Genomic DNA, 27586 nt, shown 5'->3' on the forward strand with positions numbered 1-27586 from the left:
AATGTTTGTAATTTTTGACTTCAGGTTGGACCCAATGGATGTTAGATTCAATTTGTTTAGAGTTGTTTTGTTTGCAAAAATTCGATCTTGGTCTTTTCACAGATTGTATAATTGGGATTTGTGTACCCTATAGCATAGGTTCACAAACTCTTTCGGGCCACCGCCCACTTTGCAAGACAAAAAATTTTGTAACACCCCTCCATTATAACAGTTTTCTGCATTCAAGCCGTTGGATATTTTTGACGTAAATAGCAACTAATGATACATTACTGCTTATGCCGTTAAATTTTTAAAAAGAAGTGACCAATATGCGCTTCATCTTGAACACAGTTATTGCTATACCGATTTTGGTGAAACGTAGCCCATATGTAAAGATTGTAAAATGTATTCTATAATAACATTATGCACAGTTTCATACAATGGTTTAAATATGAAAATGTGGAATACAATTAAGAGATTGCATTGCATTAGTAAGAATCTTATTGTAATAATTAAAACACCATCAAATGTATTAGATGGTTTATTTCGAACTTACAAAGTAAAAATACCAAATTAATGTGAAGGATGAGCCTGGTGCATTTTTTTTGTTAATATCGGGTTCAACTTTCATTAAAAATCTGACATGGTAAATTTTCAAATGATTAAATAATTGAAATAGAAAATGGATAAAAAAATCGATCATGTAAGACGGGCATAAGATGAATTAAAATGCAATATTTAAATTTTAAATGATTATCTAATCGCAAAATCACGAAAATGATTAATTTTTAAATATATATTATCAATTTCTTCTATAAAGAGCCACCGACCCCTAGACTGCCCGAACGCCCCCAAATGCTTCTGATCCCACTATAGCCCCCCTAGAAGGCTTCAGCACCCACTGGGGGAGGGGCGGTACCGTCCACTTTGGGAACCTATGACCTATAGTGACTATAACAGGTCTATGTTGAGATTGTGGAAAGTTTTCAAGTACTTTCCTATCAGTAGGTAAAGGGTTATCTTCGGTGTTGCAAGTGACAAAGCAGAGGTCAGGGTTTGAGTCTTTCTTCTGTCTACCTGATTTAAAAATTCCAGTCTTTTGCATCAAAAACCAGTGATAGCCCAAGGCTTTTGGCCCATTCCATTAGTCTAGTACTGTTGATATCATTTCTACAATAGTCCCAGGAATAATGTTGACTGTTAAAAAAATCTCCTATGCAGCCTGCTGGATGTTGGTGAGCAGGAAGAGCTGGGATAGACAAAGTTTGTTTTGGTGGTTTGTAAACTGACACTATGGTTATGCCAGCTGCCTTTGCTGTGATGATCTCGATGTTATTATGATTAGAAAAAGATAGTATTTTGCAGTTTTCCATGTTCTCTCGTACGTAGATGGCAGAACCATGTATTGGTTACAGGATATACAGTGATATTAGCTCTTGTGGTAATCTCATCTTCTTGGCTGATATATAGTTCCTGGACAAAGATTACATTGATGTTATTTGTCCTGCAGATTTTTCCAAGAAGTTCACATTTGGCTTGGGAGGCACCCTCTATATTAATATGCAGAATCCATAGGATGTTGGTCAGTTTTGGAACCTTTTCGAATAGGTCTACTTCATTTCTTCCTGTAACACTTTCCTTTCATTTTGCACATATTAGCTGGTAGGTCAAAAAAAAAATGACCGGTTCGGCTCCCAATAGTCTTGAAAGTTTAGCCACCAAAGACATCGCCCAGGTGCACCACAAAGAGGTATTTCACTTTAATTCAGCACTTTATATTCAAACATTCAAATTATTGTGTAAATCTTTAAGTGTTACATAAGTGTAACTTTGTTTAGAGTGTTAACATGTCCATTTGATAAACTGTCAGTTGCTTTGAAAATTTGAAGTACTTCACAGGTCAGTATCTCCATATAATACACTAAACATTAATATAAGCATATTAATAAACCTTTGTAATTAAAATAATTATTTAGCTACTTTTGTTTTACCATTTTCTCTGGTAAAATTTAGACAGTATGAGAATTATATGGTCATTTTTGTGATAAATTTTTTCAGTTGAGCACTATATTTAATTGTGATGGATGCTGCATTCAGTTTTCAGGTATGTCATTCTAGCAGATAGCATCTTTCTTTAAAAGTAAATTTAAATTAGGTGCAGTGTGTAAAAAGTTTGGGCATTGCTGTTTTCCTGCAGTTGGATATGAACTAACCTTTTTGTAGTTTTATTAAAGTAAACGTTATTAAAGTATTGAAGTTTTATTAACTTTCTTAGAGATCAAAAAAAGTTTATTCATATAATTTTTGTTATCATTATACCAGCACACTTTTTCATTTCTTTTTTTTTTTCCCTTCTCTAGCTAGAACAGTACTGGACATATGAGTTGTGTCATGGTAGATTCCTTAGGCAGTATCATGAGGAGAGCACTGTGCAAGGGGTATCTTTTTTTTTCTTTTCAACTTCATTAATATTATTACCATTTATTAGACAGGTGGAATCAAGACTCATTGTGGAGTTTCCTCACTTTCCTGCTTGACCACTTAACTGTGCCTTAAACTCATTCACTTGCCCCTCCAAAGATGGCCTCTTATTCTATCCCCTTGTCTTCATCCATCCTATGTGAAATCTCCAACACATTAATCAGGTAACAGCCTCTTACTAATTTAATATCTCCTTCTCATCTCTCTGTCCATCTTATTCAAATTCAAATTTTTTTCAAATTTATTCAAATCCTCTTGCAGGGCTGCCACGTCTGTACTATTACTAATAACCCTTCCCAGTTTCACATCATCTGCAAACAACTGAATATCCTCATTGCAATCCATTGACAATTTGTCATTGATATAAAGGTTAAACAATATAGGTCCCAGTACTGAGCCCTGTGGAAACCCCCACTTGTAACCTTCTGCCTCCTTGATATTACCCTACCATACACAACTCTCTGATACCTATCAGACAGCCAATCCTGAATCCATTTGACTAACCTGACATCTAAACCCATGTGCTGCAACTTAAGTATCAGCTTATCATGTGGTAACCTGTCAAATGCCTTTGCAAAATCCAAAAAAAGGCAGTATATGCCATTCCCTCATCAGCTACTCTTGTCACTTTATTATAAAAGGCAATCATATTACATATCCCCTTAACAAATTCAAGTTGATTCGCACGGATAACATTATCCTCATCTGCCCAATGCTGTATACAGTCCCTCACTAATTTTTCCAAGATCTTAACAATTACTGATGACACACAAACCAGCCTATAATTAGACACTTCCATTCTGCACTACCCGTATGCAATGTCGCTATCTTACCTTCCTACGGGAAAGGTAGCCAGACTTTCAATGAAAGTCTGGCTACCTTTCCCGTAGCCAGACTTTCATTGAAAAGCCAGGTCAATGGAGCTGTCAGTTCTTTAGCACATTCTCTCAAAACCATTGGTGAAATAGCATCCAGTCCCACAGCTTTACTGATATCCAGACTACTCAGTATTTGGAACACACTCTCCTCTTGCACCTCGAACCTGCCCTATCCATCTAGTATTAAAACCTGTTTCTCCAGGATGAAATACTCCAATAAAGTGTTCATTGAACAACTCCACTATGTCCTTTGCTCAAGTCACTCTATTACCATTTTTATCCCACAGTGTCATTCTTCCACGATCATTTCTCCTCCTACTGACCACATAGCTAAAAATTTCCCTAGGATTTTCTTTGGATCTTAATGCCAATCTCTTCTCATATGCCAGTTTTGCCTTCCTCACCATACTAGTCACTCTTCTGGCCTGAGTCTTATATTCTTCATGCATCTGCTCTCCACCCCCTCTCCTTATTTCTCTTCCATAATCTCTTGCAGTTCCTGTTTGATATTGTGTGTCATCCACTTTACACCAAATTGTGTTCTCTTCTTCACTTGTGGAATACAGCTTACTATTGCTGCTAACAAATATTCCTTCACAATTTTCCAAGCAATAATGATATCTCCCCCTTCCAATTCCATTCTTCCATGGAACTGTCCCAAGTTGATATCTAAGACTGTTATGATCACCTGCCTTTATGCTATGATACTATGACCAAATCCAAAACTCTTGAACCTCTTGTTCCCTCTATTACATGTTGCCTAAGACATTTGTCCCTCAAGAATTCTAGAAATTCCATTCCCTTATTACTACATGCATTTTCATCTTCCCAGCTTATACTGCTGTAGTTAAAATCTCCCATAACAATCATTCTTTTTGCACTTGCCAAGCTCAGCTGCCTGACATCTCCTGCTCCCCATCCTCTGTACTCCTTGGCTTGTAGAAACACCCCACTAAATATCCTGTCTTGCCCATCTCTACCTCACGCCATATGCTTTCAAAACCATTAGTGTCACTGCCTTCCAAAACTTCCACTCTTAGAGGACATAAGTCATCACTTATCATAAGCAGTACACCACCACCACCACCACCACCGCTTTTTCCCTTCCTATCCTGCCGAAAAATGCCTACCCTGCTACTTGTATTCCTGTTGTTATACCATCTTCCATCAATCACATCTCAGAGATCCCAGTAATCTTTGGCCAGGCTGATGCCATCAGTGCCACCAATTCATCTTCTTTATTCTGGATACTCCTGGCATTAGTATAAAGCATAAAAATGTCACTGATTCTATACCTATCATTATCTCCTCCAGACCCCACTGGACTCATTGTTACCTGATGTCACCCCCCCCAAGCACCCATTTTCTCCTCTACCATCCACCCTAGGAATTCTAAATTCCCATGCACTGACACACCGACTCATTCAGAAAACAGCAATCTCTCCAGATGCTACATCCTTCCTCATTCAAATGCCAGCGGTCTCTTGCATACAGTTCCTTCTGTCCTCAAATGCCCTCCAAGCATCCACATATTCTAATCCTCTCTCTCTTCTGACACATTTTGGCTATTATGCTATTCATTATTACTGCTCTTCTGCTCAGCTCGTCACTATCATACCTGGGCAACATACACACAATCTTTCCTCTCTGCATTTTCTTTGGTACAGGCTCAAGCAGGAATTTCAGATCTCTCGCCACCCAATTTACATTGCCTCTCAAGTCATTTGTGACCACCATCACAATCATCTCATTCACCCTTTCACCTCGCTTAATTGCCATAGCCACACTCTCTGTCGTTCTTCCAGGCAAACACTCCTCTGGCATTTGTCTTACTTACACACCATGGATCGAGTCTCCATACATCACAGCTCTTACCACTCTGTGCCTTGATTGCTCACCTGCATCCCTCACTCTCTCTCTCCTCTAACTCTTTAACTCTGTCTTACCCTACTTATCTGCTGACCTGGCATCACTCTGTCCTTCATTCCAGCACTACCTCGCATACTTCTCATTCTCTCTCTCTCTGAGTTTCCATTCTCTCCTCTTCTATCGTTCCCATAATTCTCTCTCATTCCCTCTCTTCTACTGCTCCTATTCTTTACTCCTCACCTCTTTCATTCACTCTCTTCTACTGTTTCTATTCTCTCTTCTTTTATCATCCCCATAACTCTCTCTCTCACTCCTACTCTGATTCACCTTGCATTTGTCTTTTCCATTCAACTAATCTCATCTTTCATGCTTCTCATCTCATTCCCGAGACATTCCACCATCTCTTTCAGCTCATCTCCCTCCCTCCCTCTCTCTCTCTCTCTGTCTGTCTGCAAGTTAGCCACTCATATTTGCCAGTCATCCTTCCAATCATGACATCTCCAAAAACTTACAATCATTCAAACCTTCCATACTCCCCACTCTTATTTTTTAATTCATATTTTGCTCGTTATTCTCACCTATCACACTCAGAAATTCCTAGCTTCAGTTTTTCCTTCATATGTATGATCCACTGCTTGGAAAGAAGTCAATAGACACCATAGTGTGAGGAACAAACAGCCATGGTACCCATCTTAATAAGATATAAGACCTCCTTTCACTGCGATGATTGCAGCAATCCTATAAGTCATACTTTCACAAGTGTATGATAGCGTTCAGTGGAAAGTTTGGACCATTACTATAGACATGTAATGAGGTCCTAGACTGTTGTGAGGTAGATGTCTCTTGACCTCATGCAGTACTTCATTAGGGTATAGATCAGGGTTCTGTGTAGGCAAGTCAAACATGGTGATGTTCATGTCCACAAATCATGCAGTTACAGCAGCAGCATAATGACATGGTCTCTCTTTCTTGCTGAAAGAGACAATGATCATTTCCATAGAAACACCACAAAGCAGGAAGCATTTTGTCCAGAATGTTCAAATCTCTCTGAAGTCCAATGTTTGTGACACCACAAACCAAAGCCAAAACAGGACCATACATCACACCACCACCTCCGAATTTCATAGTTTAGTTACACACTCTGGTAAGAGACATTCACCGGGCATCCACCACATCCATACCCATCCATCTGCTTGGTAAAGGGTGTACCTTGATTCGTAGCTCCATAACACAGCTTTCCAAGCTTCCATTTCCCTCTATACATGCTCTTAGCACCATTGAAGTGATGCTGCATGTTGGTTTGTGTAATGTGGGGCTTGCATATTGCACTTCTGCCATGGAAACCCATGTTGTGAGGCTCTGTTCTGAATGTTCTTGTGCAGATTCATCTTCCATTCAATGCCCAGAACTCTGCATTCAATGTGTCGGCTGATGAATGGCAGTTTTTATATATTACCCCTTCATAGCACCCTACAGTCACATTTGGTGAGTGTAGTAGGTCATCCACTGCAGGTAGCACTTGCAGTTGACTCCTTGCACTTCCATCTCAGTATAGCATCACTGATTATTGACCTGGGATTTCCCAATTTGTCAACAGTTTACTAAACAGATAGGCCTGCAACATGGCATCCTATCACAATGCCTATTTCAAACTCCGTAAATTCCCTTCTCGCAGCCATTTCACCTGGACACAGTAGCACTAAATTAGGAGCATCCATATTCCTCCAATTTATATCAGCCACTAAGACATAACTTGTTACATGACACCGTGCATCTTGCCCATCAGGATGTCTGTTGACTTCTTTCCAAGCAGTGTATAAATTAGAAAATGATCAACAACATGTACTATTGTTGATCATTTGCTATTATTAAATAATTCAACATCTCTTGCAGTGGGATCAGTACAAGGGAAGAAACTGAGCAAATTGCACACTGATATTCATTAGTCACTAAGGAAAATATCACATTACTTTAATTGTAATTACTTAGCATATATCATCAGAATAAAATTTCTAGGCATTTACAATATGCCACATGATTCAACAAACTAATTCTCTCACAGCTCATCACACATGCTCATGGTTCTGGTGCAGTTGTGCTTTTATTGATGCTAAACAACAAACATAAACATATTCAAAGAAAATTAACAAGGGCCATGGGTAACTTCCTGCACTATCACATCTTGTACCACCTGAAAGGGAAAGGCTCACAGAAATGTCTCAGCTTGTGTTAATATTCACAGTAATTTTTAAAAATCCACAAAAAGCAATCTAGTCATAACATTCATTTGGAAATACAAAGTTTGACTGGTACACCTTGTATTACAATTCTGTCCCAATCAAAAATTATCAGTGTTCTAACTGTTGCTCAGTTAGAATACGTTACTTTAATATGGTGCTGATAAGCAGACGATGATCAGTTACATTTACTATAATAACACACAACTTAAACTTCTGCATAATAGTTGCTATCAGTAAGTCATTATCCTGAAGTGACCAACTAAGTTTTTTAATATGTGAATTCCCTCTATAAAAGGCTATATATGTTATATATATCAAAGTGTAGGGAAGGGTTAGATAATATTTATATCTTGTTCTAAAGACCAAACATGGATTTCAGGCTGGTGACTTCACACCTAGTGATGAAATTCATCTGCCTCCTAAAGTAAGAAGAGACATGTCTTAAATTCTTAGAGAGAGCACATGCCACAACTGTTTCTTCAGTGTCCATTATAATATCTGACTTATAAAAACATGAAACAGTAACTGTATCATAAACAGCCCTTCTACTACCCAAAAAAACTAATGTTATTAAAGCCATTAATCAAGAACACAGAAAAGGGAGTAGAAAGAAGGAAAAAATACATCCAGACAGAGAAAGCATTTTACTTCTATGTGACAGTTTGCAGAATTCCAACCATTGTTTAATGTGCATATTTCAGTGCATTTCCTTCACACACATACATACATACATACTGAAATCTTAAACTACACAGAATGGAGAAAACAAACTTAAAATACATAGTTTTATACAGAACTGTGTATAAAAATAACTTGGAAAAATTTAAGGCATTTTGAAGAGTAATTTTTTACAGAAAAAGAGTTTTCTGTGAATGACCTCTCTAATAACAAGGCTCTGTAAAAAAAAAAAAAAAAAAAAAAAAAAAAATATATATATATATATATATATATATATATATATATATATATATATATATTTTAAAATTGAATGACTAGAAACCAAGAAAAGTGAAAACATTCAATTTTTAAAAAAATGTATATCAACTGAGTAAATCAATCTTCCTACACACACACATATACAGGGTGTTCGGGATAAATTTGACAGTTTCGTAAGGAAAAAGAAAATCTTCTTTGTATCTATTAAATTTAATGAATTGACAAAAAACATTACAGGCAGAGTTGATTACAATACTATCAACAAGATTTACTCAAAATAACCACCATTAGCATCGATCACAGCTTCAATCCTGCTTCGGAACCTCGAACAAGCTGATGCTACAGTCTCCCTGGGAAGGGCCGCAAAAACTGTTTTAATTTTATCCATTAACTGGGCTTTTATATTACTGGAAGTGCGATTGGTGTCTTTTTCAACTGCGCCCCATACAAAATAATCCATGGGGTTAAGGTCTGGGGAGTTTGGAGGCCAAACATTTGGACTGGTGAAGTCGTAGAAATTTTCAGACAACCATTTTTGACTTTTCCCAGAGGTGTGGCAAGGGGCCGAATCCTGCTGCCATACATACGGCCTACCATTGGCTACCCTTGTTATCCAGGGCTTGACTACAGTGTTTAGCAACTCCACGTAGCCATCTGAAGTCAACCTGAGGCCCTCTTGGAAAAAATGCGGAGGCATCACATTGCCTTCAGAGGATACACATCCGAAAACCATCACAGTTTGGGGAAATTTAGTCTGCATTACACGAGGAATGTCCTTTGTACTGTATGCAAGCCATCTGTTATTCTGCGTGTTGTGTTTTTGATCCTGGCAAAAGTTTTTCTCATCGGAAAAGAACCAGATTGTTTGTGGTTCCGCAGGATGTTTCACTTTGCTTAGAAGTTTCTTCGCGTTTATCAAACGTTTTTCACGGGCCTTTTCTGTAAGCAGCTGACCTTTGCGGCGCTTGTATGAGTAGTAGCGGAGGTCTTCATTGAGTGCAAGCTTCATAGTAGAGGCTGCAACATTCATTTCACGTGACAAAGCCCGAATTCCAATGCCAGGGATCTTCAACACCTGTTCCTGCAGATTTGCGAGGAATTCTGCTGTACGAACGCAATCAGATCGTCTGCTAGGGATCTTTCTTCTTGCTACATCCTCGTAGTCACCATTGCAAGTCTCTAGTTCATGCCTGATTGTTTTTACTGTATTCAGGGAGCATTGGGCAGCAGTCGAAATATCCTTATTTTGATGGCCGGCACGAATCATCATGATACAAGTTATTCTCTTCCATGATTCAGGTGGGTTCCAGCTATCCATCCTTTCTGACATCTTGTATATGAATGAAGAAGGGTCCAACCTTTTAAATGAAGAGAAGTGTGTGTTAATACATGTAACTTACGGAAAAATATAATTAATTATAAATATGTCAAATTTATCCCGAACACCCTGTATATATATATATGTGGGTAGTCTGAAAGGTTCTCTGCCTCAACCATAAATGGCAACACTATCAGCAAGATGTTTTTTTTTTTCATAAGCATCCATGTGAAATTGCAAGTCATTCTATCAAATAGTTTTATAATACAGCTGTTGGAAGCCATAGTGTTGTCTGTATCCCATTTCAAGGATACAGACAACACTTTTAAAATTGAATATCGTGCGGTTATAAAATTCTTTATAAAAGAAGGTTTGACGTAAAAAAAAATTCGTTCTAAGTTCATAAAAGTTTTTTATTATTATTATTACATAACACCTCCAGGAAGTTCAAAGACTCATTGAGGGAGGGCACCTACTGCACAACTCTCCGTCTCCACCACTCAATCCATCAACTATAACTACATTCATCATTTACACCAACGCCATCTACTGCTGACCACCACCACCACCAGTATTTTCACAGACAATTGCAAACATCCATGCCCACAGTGGGATTTGAACCTGCAGCCTTTTGGCTGGAGAATGGATACACTAACCACTCAGCCAGCCAGGCCAACAAGTTTATGGGCACTCTTCTCCTATGTTTTTGACAATTAAGAAATGGGCTGCCAAATTTAAACGCAGCTGTACCAGTCTTGAAGATGATCCACATGAAGGATGTCCAAAAAGTATAACAACACCAGAAATCATTGATCAGTGCACAATATGGTATTGGATGACCGGCCAGTCAAAGTGTGGAAATTGCTGAGACTATAGGCATTTCAAAAGAACATGTAGGATATATTTTGCATGAAGAATTGCAAATTGCATAAAAATCTTTGAACAGTGCTTGGAGCGATTTAACAAGAATAAATCTGATTTTGTACATCGATTTATTACTGTGGATGAGACTTGGATTCACCAGTACATACCAGAATCCAAACAGCTGTCAAAACAGTGGATAGAAACCGGTTATTCAGTGCCAAAGAAGACAAGGGTATGGCATCAGTGTTTTAGGATGCTAAAGGCATTTTGTTTATTAATTATCTTGAAAAGGGAAAACAATAACAAGGGAATATTATTCTGATCTTTTAACCAAACTAGTCGAAAAAATTCATGAGAAAAGACCCGGCTTGCAGAAGGAAAAAAAATCATCTTTCATCAGGGCAGTGCACCTGCCCACAAAGGTGTTTAGGCAGTGGGAAATTAAGGGATCTGCACTATGAATTGTTGGAACATCCACCCTATTCCCTAGAATTGGCTCCCTCCGATTTCATTTACTTCGTCCTGTATAAGCCTTTGGCTCTTTTGTTCCTGCAGTATCATCACCTGGATGATATACTCTTGCCAAGTGTTCACTTAGTAATTCTACTATTTCGACTGTTAAAGATACCAAGCAATTTTAAACCTGGTTTTACTCCATTTTTCCCAAGTAAGCAAACAGACAAAAATGTCAAGTTTGCGCCTGCAAGTGATGCAAGACAAGCTGATCCTACAGGTAGTGCAAGACCAGGGCAACTCGTGGTAGAGGTGGAACAAGCTCCGATCACTAATCTTAATATTTACCCTTAATGCCAAAACACATCTCCAATAAGGGGATGTATGATGTTTTGTATTAAAGGCAAGGGGCCACTACCCAGACTGGTTTCGACCTTTATTGAGGTCTCATCAGTGGGAGCTAGGCTAGAAATACCAAGATTTAGTAATACAGAGCTTGTAAGTATTTTACCAAAACAAGTTACCATAAGGTGTTCTAACCTTATTAAATAAAAATCTCAGGAGGAGATCTAAATGTAGAAAGTATTTTTACCTTGGGTATAATTATGTTAAAGATACCAAGCAATTTTAAACCTGACTCCATTTTACTCCATTTTTCCCAAGTAAGCAAACAGACAAAAATGTCAAGTTTGCACCTGCAAGTGATGCAAGACAAGCTGATCCTACAGGAAGTGCAAGTCTTGCACTTTCTGTAGGATCAGCTTAATTAATAGGATCAGCTTAAAGCTGTAGGAACATATCCCATTTTATGGGATATGTTCCTACAGCTTCCTGTAGGAACATATCCCATAAAATAGACATTTGTCCTAATAGGACCCTTGCAGAAAGAGCAGGAGGCGCCATAACACCTGTGGCAGTAGCCACTCCTAAGCTCACAACACAGGACTCTCGAGCTACCGGCCAAACAGTAAACGAACCACAAACAACTGAACCAGAAGAGTTTCCAGCCCTCCAACCGCCAGCTACTGCAACGACTACATTAGGAAATCGGGCAATAACTGGGAGGAATGCAGAAGGGAGAATTAGGAAGAAAAAGAAACAGATCACTAAGAAATCGGAAGGCAACAATGACAGCACAGAAACAGAGGAAATGGAAATCAACACCAGTACAACTAAATGACCCATCACGCCGGAAGAAGAAGGAGAAATGAAACGAAATAAACAGGACACTGAAAGCCAAATAGAAGTCTCAAGTTCAGATGAGGATGAGGAAGGAAATGAGATAATATCGCGAAACAACACAGAAAATGAGGAAGAAACCTCATCAGAAGAAGAAGACAGAGAGCAAGGAAATAATCCAGAAACTAAGGAAGGAACAGACTTTGTTAAAAGCAATACTCTAAACGGCTCTGTCATTCTGAAGAACTTTAAGGGATCTCCTAAAACGGCAGAAAAACTATTTCAGATAATGACCACAAAAGGAGAGCCAACTTTCTTGTTCTTTAAAAGGAGCAATAGACTCATGGGGAGAACTCTATGTAAAGGATATAACCAACATCGAGCCCCAGCAACTGGACAGTCACCTGGACTTAACAGAGGAAGAAAAACAACACCTATGCGACACATTGAAGTCGCTGACACGAGTAGATCTGGAAAAGAGATACCCAGGGATGATGAAGGAATTTGAAAAAAGAACTTTACCAGTAGATACAAACACCGGTTCTTCTCACCCCATTACAAAACCGGTAAAAAGAAAAGAACCCCTATATGAATATTCGAATGTAACAAAACGAATCCTATTCTATCTTAGGAATAAACCCGAGATAAAAAACAAAGTCCACACAGCTGTACAGGAAAAGAGAGACGTGGCTTTGCAATGTGAAGGTGAGCTAGAGAGTCTTAGAATATGGCTCAAGTTTGGGAAAGTCACTTACGACCGAGCGGAATGGAATGAATGCTTGAAGAGAATATGGCAACTTAATGATGAAGAGTCAGTACACGTACTCACAGTGATGGAAAACGTGGTAAAAGACTATGAGGAAGCGGTAAGAGATAGCAGGGCAAATATGACATAAAAAGCCCCTTCCAAGTTTCTTGGTTCTGTTTCTGTATGTTCACACTTAATCCACATAGGAGGGGGCAGACCTGAGAACCCGAGCGGTGAAGGCTTACAGCGAGTTGGTGCAGCTCCTTGCGGGCTGCATCACTCGAGCCAGGCTCTTCCCCCGTTCTTGCAGTACTTTTCTGTTAATTCACCGACTTTTGTTGTTCTGTTTATGCATGTTCTAGCTCCTTTGTTGTTTCTGTTTATGTGTGTCCTAGTTCTTTTGATTTTCAATTTATGTGCGTCTTCCTGCATTTGTTTTTTCACTTCTTTCATCGGCCAGACATCTGAAGAGGTGGCTGGCCAGAGAACGCGGAGGAGAACGGATGGAGGGAGATAATGTCGGAGATCTGCTTGGTGCTGGCATTTAAGTCAGGCCAGGTGGATCGACTGAGGCCTCTTTTAACTACCTACTACTATCCACTCTATCTTTCTTCTCCTCTCTCACTATCAAGCTGACTCTCAGCACAACTTTTTTTAAATCTAAAGAGGCCAGTGATGAAAGGCATGAACTCCTATTCTACCTCAATAAAGGTCGAAACCAGTCTGGGTAGTGGCCCCTTGCCTTTAATACAAAACATCATACATCCCCTTATTGGAGATGTGTTTTGGCATTAAGGGTAAATATTAAGATTAGTGATCAGAGCTTGTTCCACCTCTACCACGAGTTGCCCTGGTCTTGCACTACCTGTAGGATCAGCTTGTCTTGCATCACTTGCAGGCGCAAACTTGACATTTTTGTCTGTTTGCTTACTTGGGAAAAATGGAGTAAAACCAGGTTTAAAATTGCTTGGTATCTTTAACATAATTATACCCAAGGTAAAAATACTTTCTACTATTTCGACTGATTCAGTTACCTCCCTGCCATCAGCATTCATCAAAATCGTTTAGCCATATACATCTTTCTTTTACTTGCAGCATATCAAAAGAACTGTTTAAGATTCTCTTTAGCCTGCATTGTTAACTTCCTTTCATAATCTGCTTTTGCCTTTCTTACCACACTAGTTACCCTTCTGGCCTGTGTCTTGTACTGTTCATGTGCCTGCAGGTCACCTTTTTCCTTTAATTCCCTCCACAATTATTTCTTTTTTTTGCAGGCTTAATGATGATATTCATCCATTTAATTCCCACTTGATTTACTCTTCTGACTCTAGGTGTGCAGTCTGCATTAACTCCCTCAAACACTCCTTTGCTACTTCCCATGCACTATCAACATCCAGCCCTTGCAGTTTTACATGCCATGGCACCGATCCAAACAATCTCCTAAGCTTCTCATGCTTACCAGCCATGTAATTCCACATATACCCTATCTTAACTGAAAATTCCACACATTTGGCTGTCTCTCAGGTCAAAATCACATCACTCTCACCGATTGGTGGCAATATGGTCATATTCATAATAGTCAATTTCTCAGATGCAATTACTAGGGCAAGCACTCTCAAACTCCTAGTATATTCCATTACATGCTGGCTCAAGTAGTTATCCCTTAGTAACTGCATAAAATTCATCCCCCCCCCTCCCATGTGTTCTCATTTCCTTCCAATCTATGTTCCCATAGTTGAAATCATCCATAATACTGTCCTCCACTCATTGAGTCTATTGCCGATGCATACTATCTCCATCCCCTGGTCTATAGCTTCCATCCAACTGTATATTTTGTTCCACTGGCCTTAATCTCATACCAGATACCCTCAAATGTGCTATTTTCACTGTCCTGCAGTTGAATTTCTACTCTTGTACTTATACCACTTGTCTTGAGGAAATGTTCCAGAGAGTTAATAGCAGTTGTAACTTATATTTTAGCATGAGCCTTAGATTAGCCCAAGTTCAAAAGGAGTGAAAAGATGGCAAAATTGTTCATAAAGGGTGTGATAAGACTAAAGTTTCAAATTATAGGCCAGTCAGCTTTTCTGGAGTTGTGGTCAAGGTTTGGAGAAGCTTGTGAAGATAAGGATTTAGAAGTGGGTTGACAGCAGCAGAATTATCATAACGAGCAGCATAGGCTTGCTAAAGGAAGGTCGTGTTTTAGCAATTTGCTTACTTATTTTAACAAGACAACAACTTTGGATAAGGAGGATGCATATACAGTAGTGTATTTCGATTTTGCAAAGATAGATTGCTGTATGACAAACTATAGTTAAATTGGATCAGATGAGGTTGGATAGTAGATTGGCTGTCTGATAGGTGTCAGCAGGTTGTGTATTAGAGAGTGATATCCCAGAAGTGGAACATCATTAGTGGTGTACCTGAAGGGTCTGTTTTGTGACCATTGTTGTTTTATTTGTGTGTAAATGACTAGAATGGCCTTAAATGGTGATATTCATTTGTTTGCCAATGATATGCAAAGTTGGGGAAAGTTATGAGAAGTAGAGCAGATGTTGTAGCTTTGCAAGAAGCTTGAGGAAAAAATGTTTTTCTGCTGAATGGACAAGTGTGTGAGGATGTCAGTGTAATGTAGCAAAGTGGAAGATTTTGTAATTTGGGAAGAAAGGATGGGATGCAGAGTATAGGATTGGTAGGGATATTTCAGAGGAGGTGGTGGTGGACAGAGACTGGAAATGTAGTGGACATTTTGCTAAAATTATAGGGACACCACAGCTGATTATGGGAATGATGCAGAGAACACTGATGTGTAGAAGTAAGGATGTTTAGATTCCATACTACAAGGACTTGATCAGTAACATATGGATTAATGTGCACAGATTTGGTTGCCTGATTTTCAAAAGGATCATAAGATATTGGAGAGGATCCAGCCATGGATTGACTAAGCTGGTTTCTGGTTTGTGGAACATGAGAATAGATTGAAAGAATGCAAATTACATAGCCTAGTGGATAGATTAGTGTGAGCAAGAGAGTGAGAAGTAAATTTTTTGTATAGAGCGTGGTGGGTAATTGGAATGCATTCCATGAGAATGTGGTGAGCACAGGGGCAGTGAATACATTTAAATCAAGGTATGATGAGCTGTAAATGTTAGGGCGGAACCTCAAGTGATGAATCTCTAGATTCCATTGAGATCTGTTGATAATAATGTTAATTAATGGCATTTGATATTTACAATCATTAAAATTTTAGATCCATTTTGATTTGACTTTCACTACAGATGGTCAATATTTAATCATCTTGATTTTTAAAAAATAAAATACAAAATTATATGAACAAATTACAGTAAATGAAGTGGTAACTAGATTTCAGTTTCTCTGATAATGAATGACATCACTGTTACAACAATGTCCTTGGAAAATTGACATTTTCATGATTCTTAAGGATCATTACTATTATAACTCACTTAAATTGCAACGTTAATATATTTTCTTAAGCTTATGAAAAAAAGGATTTCATTTAATTTATCATTTGATTTTTCTGTAGCGAACTTCACAAGAATATATCCTTGGAAAATATGATAAATCAAAATTTGATATTCAGGGTAAGGAGAACTTTATTTTATCCGTAAATATGTTCTCAGACAATGTATCTTGCTAATGTAGTGTATTTATCCTGTAAAACAGGGGTCTTCAATGCATGGCCCATGGGCTACCTGTGGCCCACAGAGCTCTTTGCTGTGGCCCGCCAACCATTTTGAAAAAATAACTACTTAACATTAAAACGCGATTAAATAAAAAAAATAATTTCAATGAAGCCCATGGGCCACTAAGACTAAGCTATACTGCGGTATTTAGAATTGTAAGATGCTTTCCAGATTCATGTGGAAGGCTGTGCATTTGATACTTTACATAAAATCCTATAAAAATAAATATTAAATAGACATGCTTCTTTAGCCATCTACCAATAACGTTGCAGGTAGATGGCTGAAGCAGTAGTTCGTTCAAGTGCGCTGTCTAGTGCCTTCCAGATACTTCTCGATACTTTGTTATTTTCATATAAATACAAGAGGATCTCATCCACAGTCAGTCGTGAACAGTGTGATATTCGTGTATGAGCGCATGCAGGTTCGTCGTGTCAGCCATGGCCTATTGTGGTTTTATGCTGCCAGACTTTTTTCATTAGTGTGAGACATATTCAGTGGATAATAATAATACCATTACATGGCCATTTTGGATCATTTTTTGGGTTCACCTTCCATCACTATGGCATCTATGAGTAAAAGGTGTAAATCAAGTGATTCTTGTCGGGTTTTTAATGAAAAGTGGACCAATTTGTACTTTTTTGTGCCTATCGACGATAAGCCAGTGTGTTTAATTTGTTGTGAATCAGTGTCAGTATCAAAAGAATACAATATAAAACAACACTATGAAATAAAGCATGCATCTAATTTCAATCCCCTTCAAGGGCGGTTTCGTGTGGACCATCTCCAAATTGATTTAAAATGCCAGCAGGATATGTTTAAAAGGCAGAGGGAAAAGAGTGAAGTGTGCATCAAATTAAGTTATGTAATAGTTGAAAAAATTGCTAAAAAATCAAAAGCCTTCTTGGACAGCGAGTTTGTGAAAGAGTGTCTCATCACTGCTAGGGATATTCTGTACCCAAATAATAAGGAAGTGTTTAAAAAACAGAGTTTGTCTGGGGTAACTGTAGCACAATGTGTCAAAGAACTTGCCAATGACATTGAAGGAACTTTAATAAAACTGTCGTCCGAATTTATGTCATATTCACTTGCTTTAGATGAGAGCACAGATGTGAAGGATACAATACAACTGGCTATCTTTGTCATTGGCATTGATCAACAATTTAGTGTGACAGAAGAACTGCTAGCGCTGTGCCTATGAAGGGAACGACGAAAGGCACTGATATTTTTTGAAGCCGCCATGAAAACTCTCCAGTATTTTGACCTCAGCTTAACCACCTCGAGGGTGTGGTAACTGATGGTGCCCTTGCTATGGTGGGAAAGAACGAAGGGTTTGTTGCGCTGCTACGGAAAGAACTGGAACCAGAAGGAAAAGATTTTGTCCATTACCACTGTTTAATCCACCAGGAGAATTTGTGCACGACAACTTTTGGATTTGAGAATGTCATGAAAGTTATTGTGACTGTCGTCAACATTATTAGGGCAAGAGAATTGAATCATCGTCAATTCCAAGAGTTTTGACCCAAGGTTGCGAAGTGGATCACGACAATGTGGTTTATTATAATGATGTGCAGTGGTTGAGCAGAGGGAAGGGTTCTTAAGAGTCTTTGACTTAAGGAGCAGAATACAGCAGTTCATGCAAACCAAGGGGGAATCCGATTGCAGAATTTAACGATCCGAAGTAAGGATGATAGACTTTGCCTTTGTGACCATCGCGTTGCATATGAATGACCTAAATACGTGGCTACAATCCAAAGATCAACCGGTGCACACTCTGTTTGATCATACCAAAGCTTTTGTGGCCAAGCTCAAACTTTGGGAGGCACAACTTGCAAAAAAAGACTTTACTCATTTTCAGCTTCTCGCTGAGTCCAACTGTTCTTCTCTTGATGAATACGCTACAAAATTAGCCATGTTGTGAAATGACTTCGAAGAGAGATTTAGTGATTTTCATAACCAACAGTGTTCTTTAGATTTATTTTTAATGTCATTCAGTGTTAATGCTGCCAAAATGCCAGGCTCAGTACAAATGGAGCTGCTTGAACTCCAAAACAACTCTTCTTTGAGTGAAAAATTATTCAATGTGCCTTTCCATACATTTTACAAAGATTACATTTCTGAGGATGCATTCCCTAATCTTCACTGGCATGCTTTGAAGATATGCACTTTGTTAGGAAGTGCATACTTTTGTGAGCAGTTCCTCTTTTCTGGAATGAAGCATTTGAAGTCCAAGACAAGAACTCAGATTACGGACCTACATCTCAAGAATACTTGGCACACAGCAACTTCCAACATTGATGCCAACATCGACAAGATGGTCAAGGAAAAACATTGCCAAGTTGTCCATTGACATTGTAAAAAATGAATGTTTTCTTCATTAAATTATCTTTATTCAAGTATTGATTGTATTTACTTATCATGAACCTGACTCCTACCTATGCTCTTAAAGCTGAGTTTGTTTATTTTTATAGGATTTTATGTAAAGTATGGAAAGCACAGTGTTCCTTGTGAATCTGGAAAGTATCTTAAAATTCTAAATACCGCAGTATAGCTTAGTGGCCAGTGGGGTTCATTGAAATTTTTAGTGTGGCCTCTCTGTCTGAAAGGTTTGAAGACCTTCTGCTATAAAACACTGTTCACAAGAAAAATTGAAATTGTACCAGAATAAATGCACCCCCTCCCATAGACATGTATTATCAAGATATGTTTCTAATGTTATATTTTTGAAAATACTTAAAATGAGATTTGCAGATGGAAAATAAGTTCAAATAACAAGAAAAGTATAAATTCCATATATGTTACACATTTGAAACAAATATATAAATGAATTTATTATTATTTTTATGGCTATTTAGCCTATTTTTGTAATGTACTTTTATAATGTCATTGGCTTTTTACTCAAATTTTAGGGCATTACTGATGTTTTATGTAGATAGATGTATGAAGAATATATAGGAGGAAAAAATTCGGACATATCTTAGGATGTTGCTGGCTGTCTTATTCAGCAGCATCCTGGCATGTGGCGATAAACATTCATCTGCTGTTAAATGCTGTTGAATTTATTATGATATGATAGAAATCTGCAACTACAATAAAAAAAAAAAAAAATCCAGCTTCTTACTAGAAAATATAATCGTTATAACAAAATTTGAAGTATTTTATATATTTGAATCTACGATAGCCTGTTAGTTTTAGAGTGGAGATGCTATTTAGTCTGAAAAGCAGGTCGTCAATACATGGCACATAAAAGTAAATACAATATTACTGCAGTAGTATTAATTTCTGCTTATTGTCCATTCAGTTTTTTTTGGTTCTACTCAAACTCTTAAACTTCATTAATGTTGAGAATCAGGTCAGTGCAAGAGGCCATCATTTCATAGCTATATTAAAAATGCAGAAATATAATTTGCAAATTATTTTTTTCTGCCATGTCCTTTTATGGAGACACATCTTCTGGATGAACAAGCCAGATTTCGAAAGATCGAAGTACAGGCAACAAATACTCGCACTAAGACTAATAGCAGAGAAAGCTCGAAGAAAGAACAAAAAGATATATTGCTGTTTCATGGACTTCCAAAAAGCATTTGATAATATTGACCAAAATATAATATAGGCTGTCTTGGAATCCTGTGGTGTGGACAATAAATTGATCCGTCTGCTGAAAGATATAAACAGCCGAGCACAAGCAAAAATGAGAATAGCCGGTGAGACTGAAGATTAGTTTGCCACTAGTCAAGGCACATGACAAGACAAGGGGACCCAATATCACCAGTTATCTTCATCACACATCTGGAAAGAACACTAGATAAGATTAAAGAAGAAGGTGGAGGCATTTCAATAAATGGCATGAGAATAAACTACCTCTGCTTTGCAGATAACATCGTCCTGATTGAAGAAGATGCAGCAAGGCTGGAACAGACATTGCAAACACTATACACAGAAGGAAAAAGATATGGACTAAATGTCAACTTTGAAAAAACTATATTCAGACAACAGGAGTTACTGAACAGAGTTACGATAGACAGATTTCAACTGGAAAATGTGGAACACTTCATGTATCTTGGATGCCACATGACGCATGACTTGGACACCAAAAAAGAGATGAAAATTAGAATAGCCAGAGCAACAACTATTTTAAAAGTCATGGACAAAATATGGAAGAGCCAAGCTATAAAGATGCAAACTAAACTGTGCATGTAGAAACCTGTATCTTCAGCAGCATGCTCTATGGATGCAAGGCCTGGGTACTCCTGAGAGAATCTGAAAGGAAGTGCTATAGAAAGATCTTGAGAATAAACTGGATACAGAAAGTGAACAATGAGGAAATCTACAGATGAATACAACCAAAAGAAAACCTGATCCAGAAAATAATCAAAAGGAAACTATGAGAGAAAATTAAAAACGTTGCTGTTTGGAAGGATTGAAGGACAGAACAAAAGAGGAAGACCAAACAGAGAATGGGGCGATGACATCGTCAAATGGGGTGGAAACTCTATACACAAATTGAGTCATCTTGCACAAAACAGAATGCAATGGAAGAATCATATCAAGATGGCAGCAGACACCTACGGGCATTGGACCCATGGTTGTTGATGATGTCCTTTTTATTATTTCCATGTGATAGGAACAGATCTTATTATATCCTTTTTGTTATTTGTTTGTTTCTTATGTATTTTATAACAGATAGCTTTAATGTCTGTTATAGTAGTGGTTTATTTTTTTGGGGAAGAGGGGGAAGGAAATGGTATAGTGTACCATCACCTTTATTAATAGTGATGTGACATACGAATGTATCATTTTAATTTTCAACTTTTCCTGCTAGCAAAGAATGTGTACTGGCACTTATTGTTTCACACACACAAAGGCACTGGTTTAGCCTTGCTGATGAGACATATATGGTGTTACCAAAAAGTCATGGAACACCCTCTGATTGCAGAAAAAAGGTGATTATTAAGATCGTATATAAAGGAGATGAACAGTTCTCTCAGAAAGTCATTTTGATCTTGTATACAAAGGAGTTAATAGCACTTCAGAGGTAAATGGTATGTCATTTAAGAAAAAACTTCTGTATGTGCTATTGCATGGCATTAAAAATGATAGGGCTCACAGTTGGCAGTGTACTGAAGAAATCAGTCTACCAGTGACATTAAGCTCAAAATACTGCTATCCCGTCCTGTTATGTCATCTCATTCTAAGAGGTTGGATATTTTGAACATCCATATCATATATTCCTATCATAGACTATTCTTTTGTTCTCTGCATAGTTCAGGCCTAGCTAGTTCTTTCTATGTGTGTGTGTCATGCGCTTCCTTTTTTCTTTTCCAAAGTTCTCTCTAGCAAATCTTTTTTGAAGACTTGCATTTCTAACAATATAACCTGTATATAACAATTTTCTTTTTTCTATGTTCTTTATTACATCTATTTTAGTACCTATCAACTCGAAAACTTCATCTCTCTTCTTTTGGACCTATAAGATCTTTGTTCTTCTGTACATCTAGTTTTAAGAGAAACTTGTGCCCTAGTTATATTGCAATCTATATATATATATATATATATATATATATATATACACACACACACACAAAAAAAAACACATGATAAAGGATTATTTATTAAATATACTTCCATAAATTTCAGTTTAAAATTAATAGACCATTGTCAGTGGCTTAAAAACAATTTTTACAAAACAGAATGTAAACGATTTATTCGAAATAGAAAACGAGCTGTATGATGTTAAATCGCCAACAGCATTATGCTTTCACTGAAGAAAAGGTTAATAAAAGTGTAAAATAAATTGCACATATATAATTTGTTAGAAGACTGATTTACTCGGTTGAAATACATTTTTTTTTTAGAATTAAATGACTGGGAAACCGAGATAAGAAGTAAAAACAAATTTTAATGGCACGACTAGTTTTGTCTTTAACAGACAACTAGTCGTGCCATTAAAAATCAGGTACAAAAAAATAAAAGAAATAACCAACAAGAACCGTAAAAGAAATATCTCTAAATAGCACAAAAAAGTTAGCATATACATATCAACATTAATGTGTTGACATTTGTGTATTTAAAAACATTCTCTCTCTCTCTCTCTCTCTGACCTCATTGTTGGATGGATGCATGCATGTACTCACAATCTGATGTACCTAATATTGGATAGCAGCACAATGACAGTCAGACAGGTTATAGCTTAGATTGCTGTTGAGATGTATAGGATTAAGGATGATTTCTTTAGATTCTACTATCTTACTTTCTAGTTCATCGTAACACCAGAAAATATTAGTAGACTTGTTTCATAGAACTGGATGGGTGTGGTTCTCTTCATTAGAATTTACAGAAAACAGAACATGGCTTGACAGAGCACCGGCTCGCATTCTCCCATAACTTATGTCCCTCTGATGTTCTTCGATACGTAACTCAATGGATTTCTCTGTCTGCCCAAAATATAGTTTATCACAGTTGCACAAAATCTGGTCGACACCGGGATACTTGATGTTGTTATTGGAAGTTTTTTCCCACTTGGTTAGACTATAATAAATTTAGTTTAATCCTTTATCCAAATGTAAGCAAACAAAGTTTGTGCCTAACCAAGTGGGAAAAAACTTCCAACATCTTTCTATAAATCCAGAGTAATTTAATAATAAGGTGAGATACCTTTTGGCAACTCGTATAAGTAAATATGACCTCTCCATAGCTTCTGCCTTAGTATCACCACCTCTGGGTCTGGCTCCTACTGATGAGACCTCAATAAATGTCAAAACCGGTCTGGGTAGTGGCCCTTCCCTTAATGCATAGCATTGTACATGTCTGCAAGGAGATGTGCTTTGCATTATGGGAGATACTAAGACGAGGAGTGATGAGAGCTTGGTCCACCTTTACTACGAGTTGCCTCAGTCCTGAAGATACTTCAGGTGCAAACTTTGTTTGCTTACACTTTGATAAAGGATTAAACTAAATTTATTATTGAGGTTATGTCTAGGTTTAGGTCAGCTCAATAAGGAGTGGAGTTTAGGTAGAGGTGTGAATAAAGTCAGTATCTAGTTTGAATGAATTTAAGGGAAGGTATGATAGCTGGTTTGGGTGATTTATAGCCTTCCTTGATGAGTCCTTGACTCCCTGGAGGTCTCAGATAATAATAATAATATTATTATTATATTTCCTAAGAACGTTGGCCAATTTGGGGTAGTAGGAAAGAGCAGTCACATGGAACTTGATATACACCTGGAAGAAACATAGTTGAGCGTTTATCTTTAGAAGAGGGAAAATACGTTGAGAGTTTATTAATAGGAATATAAGTTGCTACTAAATCACATTTCTTCAGATTTCTTGAAATTGTTTCTGAAATGCCAGAGATGTATGGATCCTGACATTGATTCCTTGTTGTTTAGGTTAGGTTTGTTGGAGTCACACAGATATTGTGTAGTCATTTTGAAGAAGCCATTTAATTTCATATGTTGTTTGATGGTTGAGACTTCTTCCTGTGAATGATGGGGAGTTGAACAATTAGTCTTAGCTCGTTGAATTAAACGCTTTATGATTCCTATCTTTTGAGAAGGGTGATTTGATTGTTGAAGAATGTAACATCCAGTGAAAGTGGGTTTTCTATAAACTGATGTTGTTAAATTACTTGATAGTGGATGAGAAGAATATCTTAAAAATGATAATTTGTTGTCTCTTTCAATTTCCATACTGAATTTGATATGAAGATGTAAAGTATTTATATTATCTAAAATAGTTGGTAAGGTATCTATATTGTAAGGTCACATCGCAAGAATGTCGTCTATTTATCTAATCCAAAATGAAGGTTGTGGATGTCTTCTAAATGTTTTAAATAAAAGTTGGCTAAAGCAAGGTAGAGTGGACTTCCCATGGCAGTTTCTTCTACTTGGTTGTAGAATTTGTTTTGAAACAAAGTATCCAGAATGCAACACGAATTTGAACAATTTTACTATATCTTGTGGGAATATTTCAGAAAGTAGTTGTAAATTATCTTTGAGAGATACGTTTGTAAATTGGGATTCTATATCGAAGCTCACCATAAAATTAGTAGGTTGTATAGAGACGTTTTTTAATTTATCTAAGAAATCTGAGTTTTTTTTTTTTTTTTTATAAAAGAGCGAGATTTGCCTATATGTGATTTCAATAAGTTTGCTAAATATTTGGCTATGCGGTATTGTAGGTGAATCAATGCAGTCTACAATTGGACCGAGAGGAATGTCTTTCTTATGGATCTTTGGTGGACCATAAAACCTCACTGTTCTTGCAAAATATATTTTTAACTTTAAATCTGCAAATAGACAACAGAGTAAGCAAAGCTGGTATGGTGAGTATCCAGCTGAGTAAATTTATATGGAATGAGAGAGAAATTAACCAAAATACCAAACTAGCAGTATACAAGATAGTGTTCAAACCAGTTTTAAGTTATGGATCTGAGACTGGGTTAGAAATAAAGTACTTGATCAAAGACTAGAGACCACAGAAATGATGGTTCTGTAGTGCATCTACAGGATTGTCTTAACTAAACTGAATAACAACTGTAACAAATTTGCCATGAAAATCGGCAATAAAAAGACTAAAACTATGAAAACAGGCAGGAACATGGAAAGCTTATAGAACAAGTAAAATATTTCAACTATTAAGGCACAAGTTTTTAGTGAAGATGGCAAATTAAATCTGGAAATAGATTACAGAATAAGCAAACTTGTATGTTGTGAAGTTAGCTGAATAAATTTATATGGAATAAGAGAAAAATTAGCCATAATACTAAACCAGCAGTATACAAAACACTTTAAACCAGCAGTATACAAAACATACAAAAATGTTGAAACCAGTTTGAAGTTATGGATCTAAGAGTTCGGTTAGAAATAAAACACTTGATCAAAGATTAGAGACCAAAGATATGAGAGTTCTTAGAAAAATTAGGAGAGTGAACTGATGGCATCAGTGGCAGATAACCTCTTGTTCGATTATTTTTCATATATACCCTTTGGACTACCTTTATTTCATTTGCAGCTTTTGAATTTATTCTTTCCAGCATAATTCATAATAGCAATTTTGTTATGTGATTTATTAGGCTAGTTGAATGTAATCTTTGCATTCTACTGTCCCCTAGCCTTTTTTTCAGGATCTTTATAAAGATACATTGAGTTGGTTAGGAATGTCTGTTTTCATATATGTGATCCACTTTCTTCTGAGGCTTTTAGCATTTCTATATGAATGCCATTCTGACCCAGTGTCTTTCCTTTCTTTCATTTGCTCTATAGTTCTCAGTATTTCTTCTTTTAGTATATTGGTGGACCATCTTTGAAATAATACTGGTTACTGCTACCAGGGAGACAGGAGTAAGCTGATGCTCCTTTAAAAGGCTTGTTACTTCATCTTGCTCTCAGACCCTAGAGAAAAACTATGTTGGTATATGTGAGCAGCCACAATCAGTCCCCATAAATATTTCCACAAGAGTTGCATGCCATGAATTTTCATTGAAGAGCTATATCCACAGCCATTCAACAACAATGAAGCAGTTGATTGAAATGGGCCAAGGTACACAGAATCTGAACCATGGAACAATAGAAATTGGTCCTGAGTTGCTAAATTTTCAGCCTGATGATTTGTTTAGCAAGTCATACTGCATGAAATTTTAGTATGATGATTTGTTAGTGTAATTATATGTGCTTTTCATAGTATAAATTGAGGCCACTAGTCACAGAGGATTGATGGTAAAACTATTGCACATCTTTCAAAAGGACAATTTTTTCAAGGCGAGAGAAATAAACTAAGTGAAGGCAAGACATGTTTTGGTACATACCTCGTTCTAATAATTATCCAAGTAAAACAAGGTATCCTCAGCCTTCCCAACCACATTGCCACGAACATCAGACTCGATGTAGCCAATGTACTCATTTATGCTAAACCACCAAAAAAGCAACCTGTTAGGCAAAAAATTTGAAGCTCTGCAAGAAATGAAAAACAATAACAGAATAGTAATTACCAAAGCGGATAAGAAAAATGCCACTGTGGTATTAAATCAGATTACACAGATGAGCTTGCCTCCTTACTTCTAGATTGTTCTACCTACCTTCACCATAGACTATAATCCCACCAGTACACAGATCAGAACATTAAAGAGGCCTGTGGAAGTCACAAACTAAAACCTTATAACTCTAGACTCCCAAGGATATATGGACTACCAAAAATCCATAAACAAAATGTGCCATTACATTCTGTTGGATGGCATTGATTCATCCATATATAAATTAGCCAAACATTTAGCTGAAGTGCTCATATAGTATACTGGCAACACACCTTCACACACATTAAAAAAAAAAAAAAAAAAACACTGACCTACTTTAAAGCCAGTATAGAAAACTTTACACTCCAACACACTGACATAATGTTCAGTTTTGATGTCTCCTCTTTATTCATTAATGTCCTGCTCAAAGATATCATAGCCCTGTTTCGGTTAACCATGAACTCAGGCTATTTTGTTTGGCAAGTAAAATTCTACAAACAGAGGGGACAGCCATGGATTTTCCACTTTCTCCACCCATGGCCTACTTCTTCATGGAGACCTTCGAAGAAAAAGCCTTAAACTCTGCTATCCTGCATAAACCCACTGTCTGGATATGCTATGTAGATGCCATTTTCTTCATTTGACCACATAGCTTGGATATGCTCCACATTTTTTTAACACATCTGAATAATCAGCACCCCAGGATCCAGTTTACCTTAGAAAAGGAAAACAACAACAATCTCCAATTGCCAGCCTTATGGATCTCTGGCATTCTCTGTGTTTATAGAAAACCTGCACATACAGTTCGATGCATTAATCAGCATTCACTCTCCCCGTTGTTTTCACCATGGAACCAGGGCAAAGAGCAAAAAGTCAGTTACTGGAACAAACAAAACACACCCCAACTCAACATCACCAGAGTTCAAGATCA

The 27586-nt window shown here is 37.2% G+C and overlaps 1 protein-coding gene across 3 annotated transcripts in view; it reads left to right on the plus strand.

Annotated features, from left to right (window-relative positions):
- LOC150105075 (endoplasmic reticulum lectin 1-like) overlaps positions 1-27586 on the plus strand; it is a 218277-nt gene that overhangs the window by 69591 nt on the left and 121100 nt on the right. For all 3 annotated transcript variants that reach the window (XM_090396132.1, XM_090396134.1, XM_090396133.1), the window contains exons 5-6: positions 2340-2417; positions 16490-16547. In XM_090396132.1, the coding sequence (XP_090252258.1) occupies positions 2340-2417; positions 16490-16547 (136 nt within the window). The remainder of the gene's footprint in view (positions 1-2339; positions 2418-16489; positions 16548-27586) is intronic.

This window comes from Typopeltis vanoorti, chromosome 7 (assembly GCF_054136105.1).
Source record: "Typopeltis vanoorti isolate ZY-2024b chromosome 7, IOZ_Tvanoo_1.0, whole genome shotgun sequence".
Lineage (NCBI taxonomy): Eukaryota > Metazoa > Arthropoda > Arachnida > Uropygi > Thelyphonidae > Typopeltis > Typopeltis vanoorti.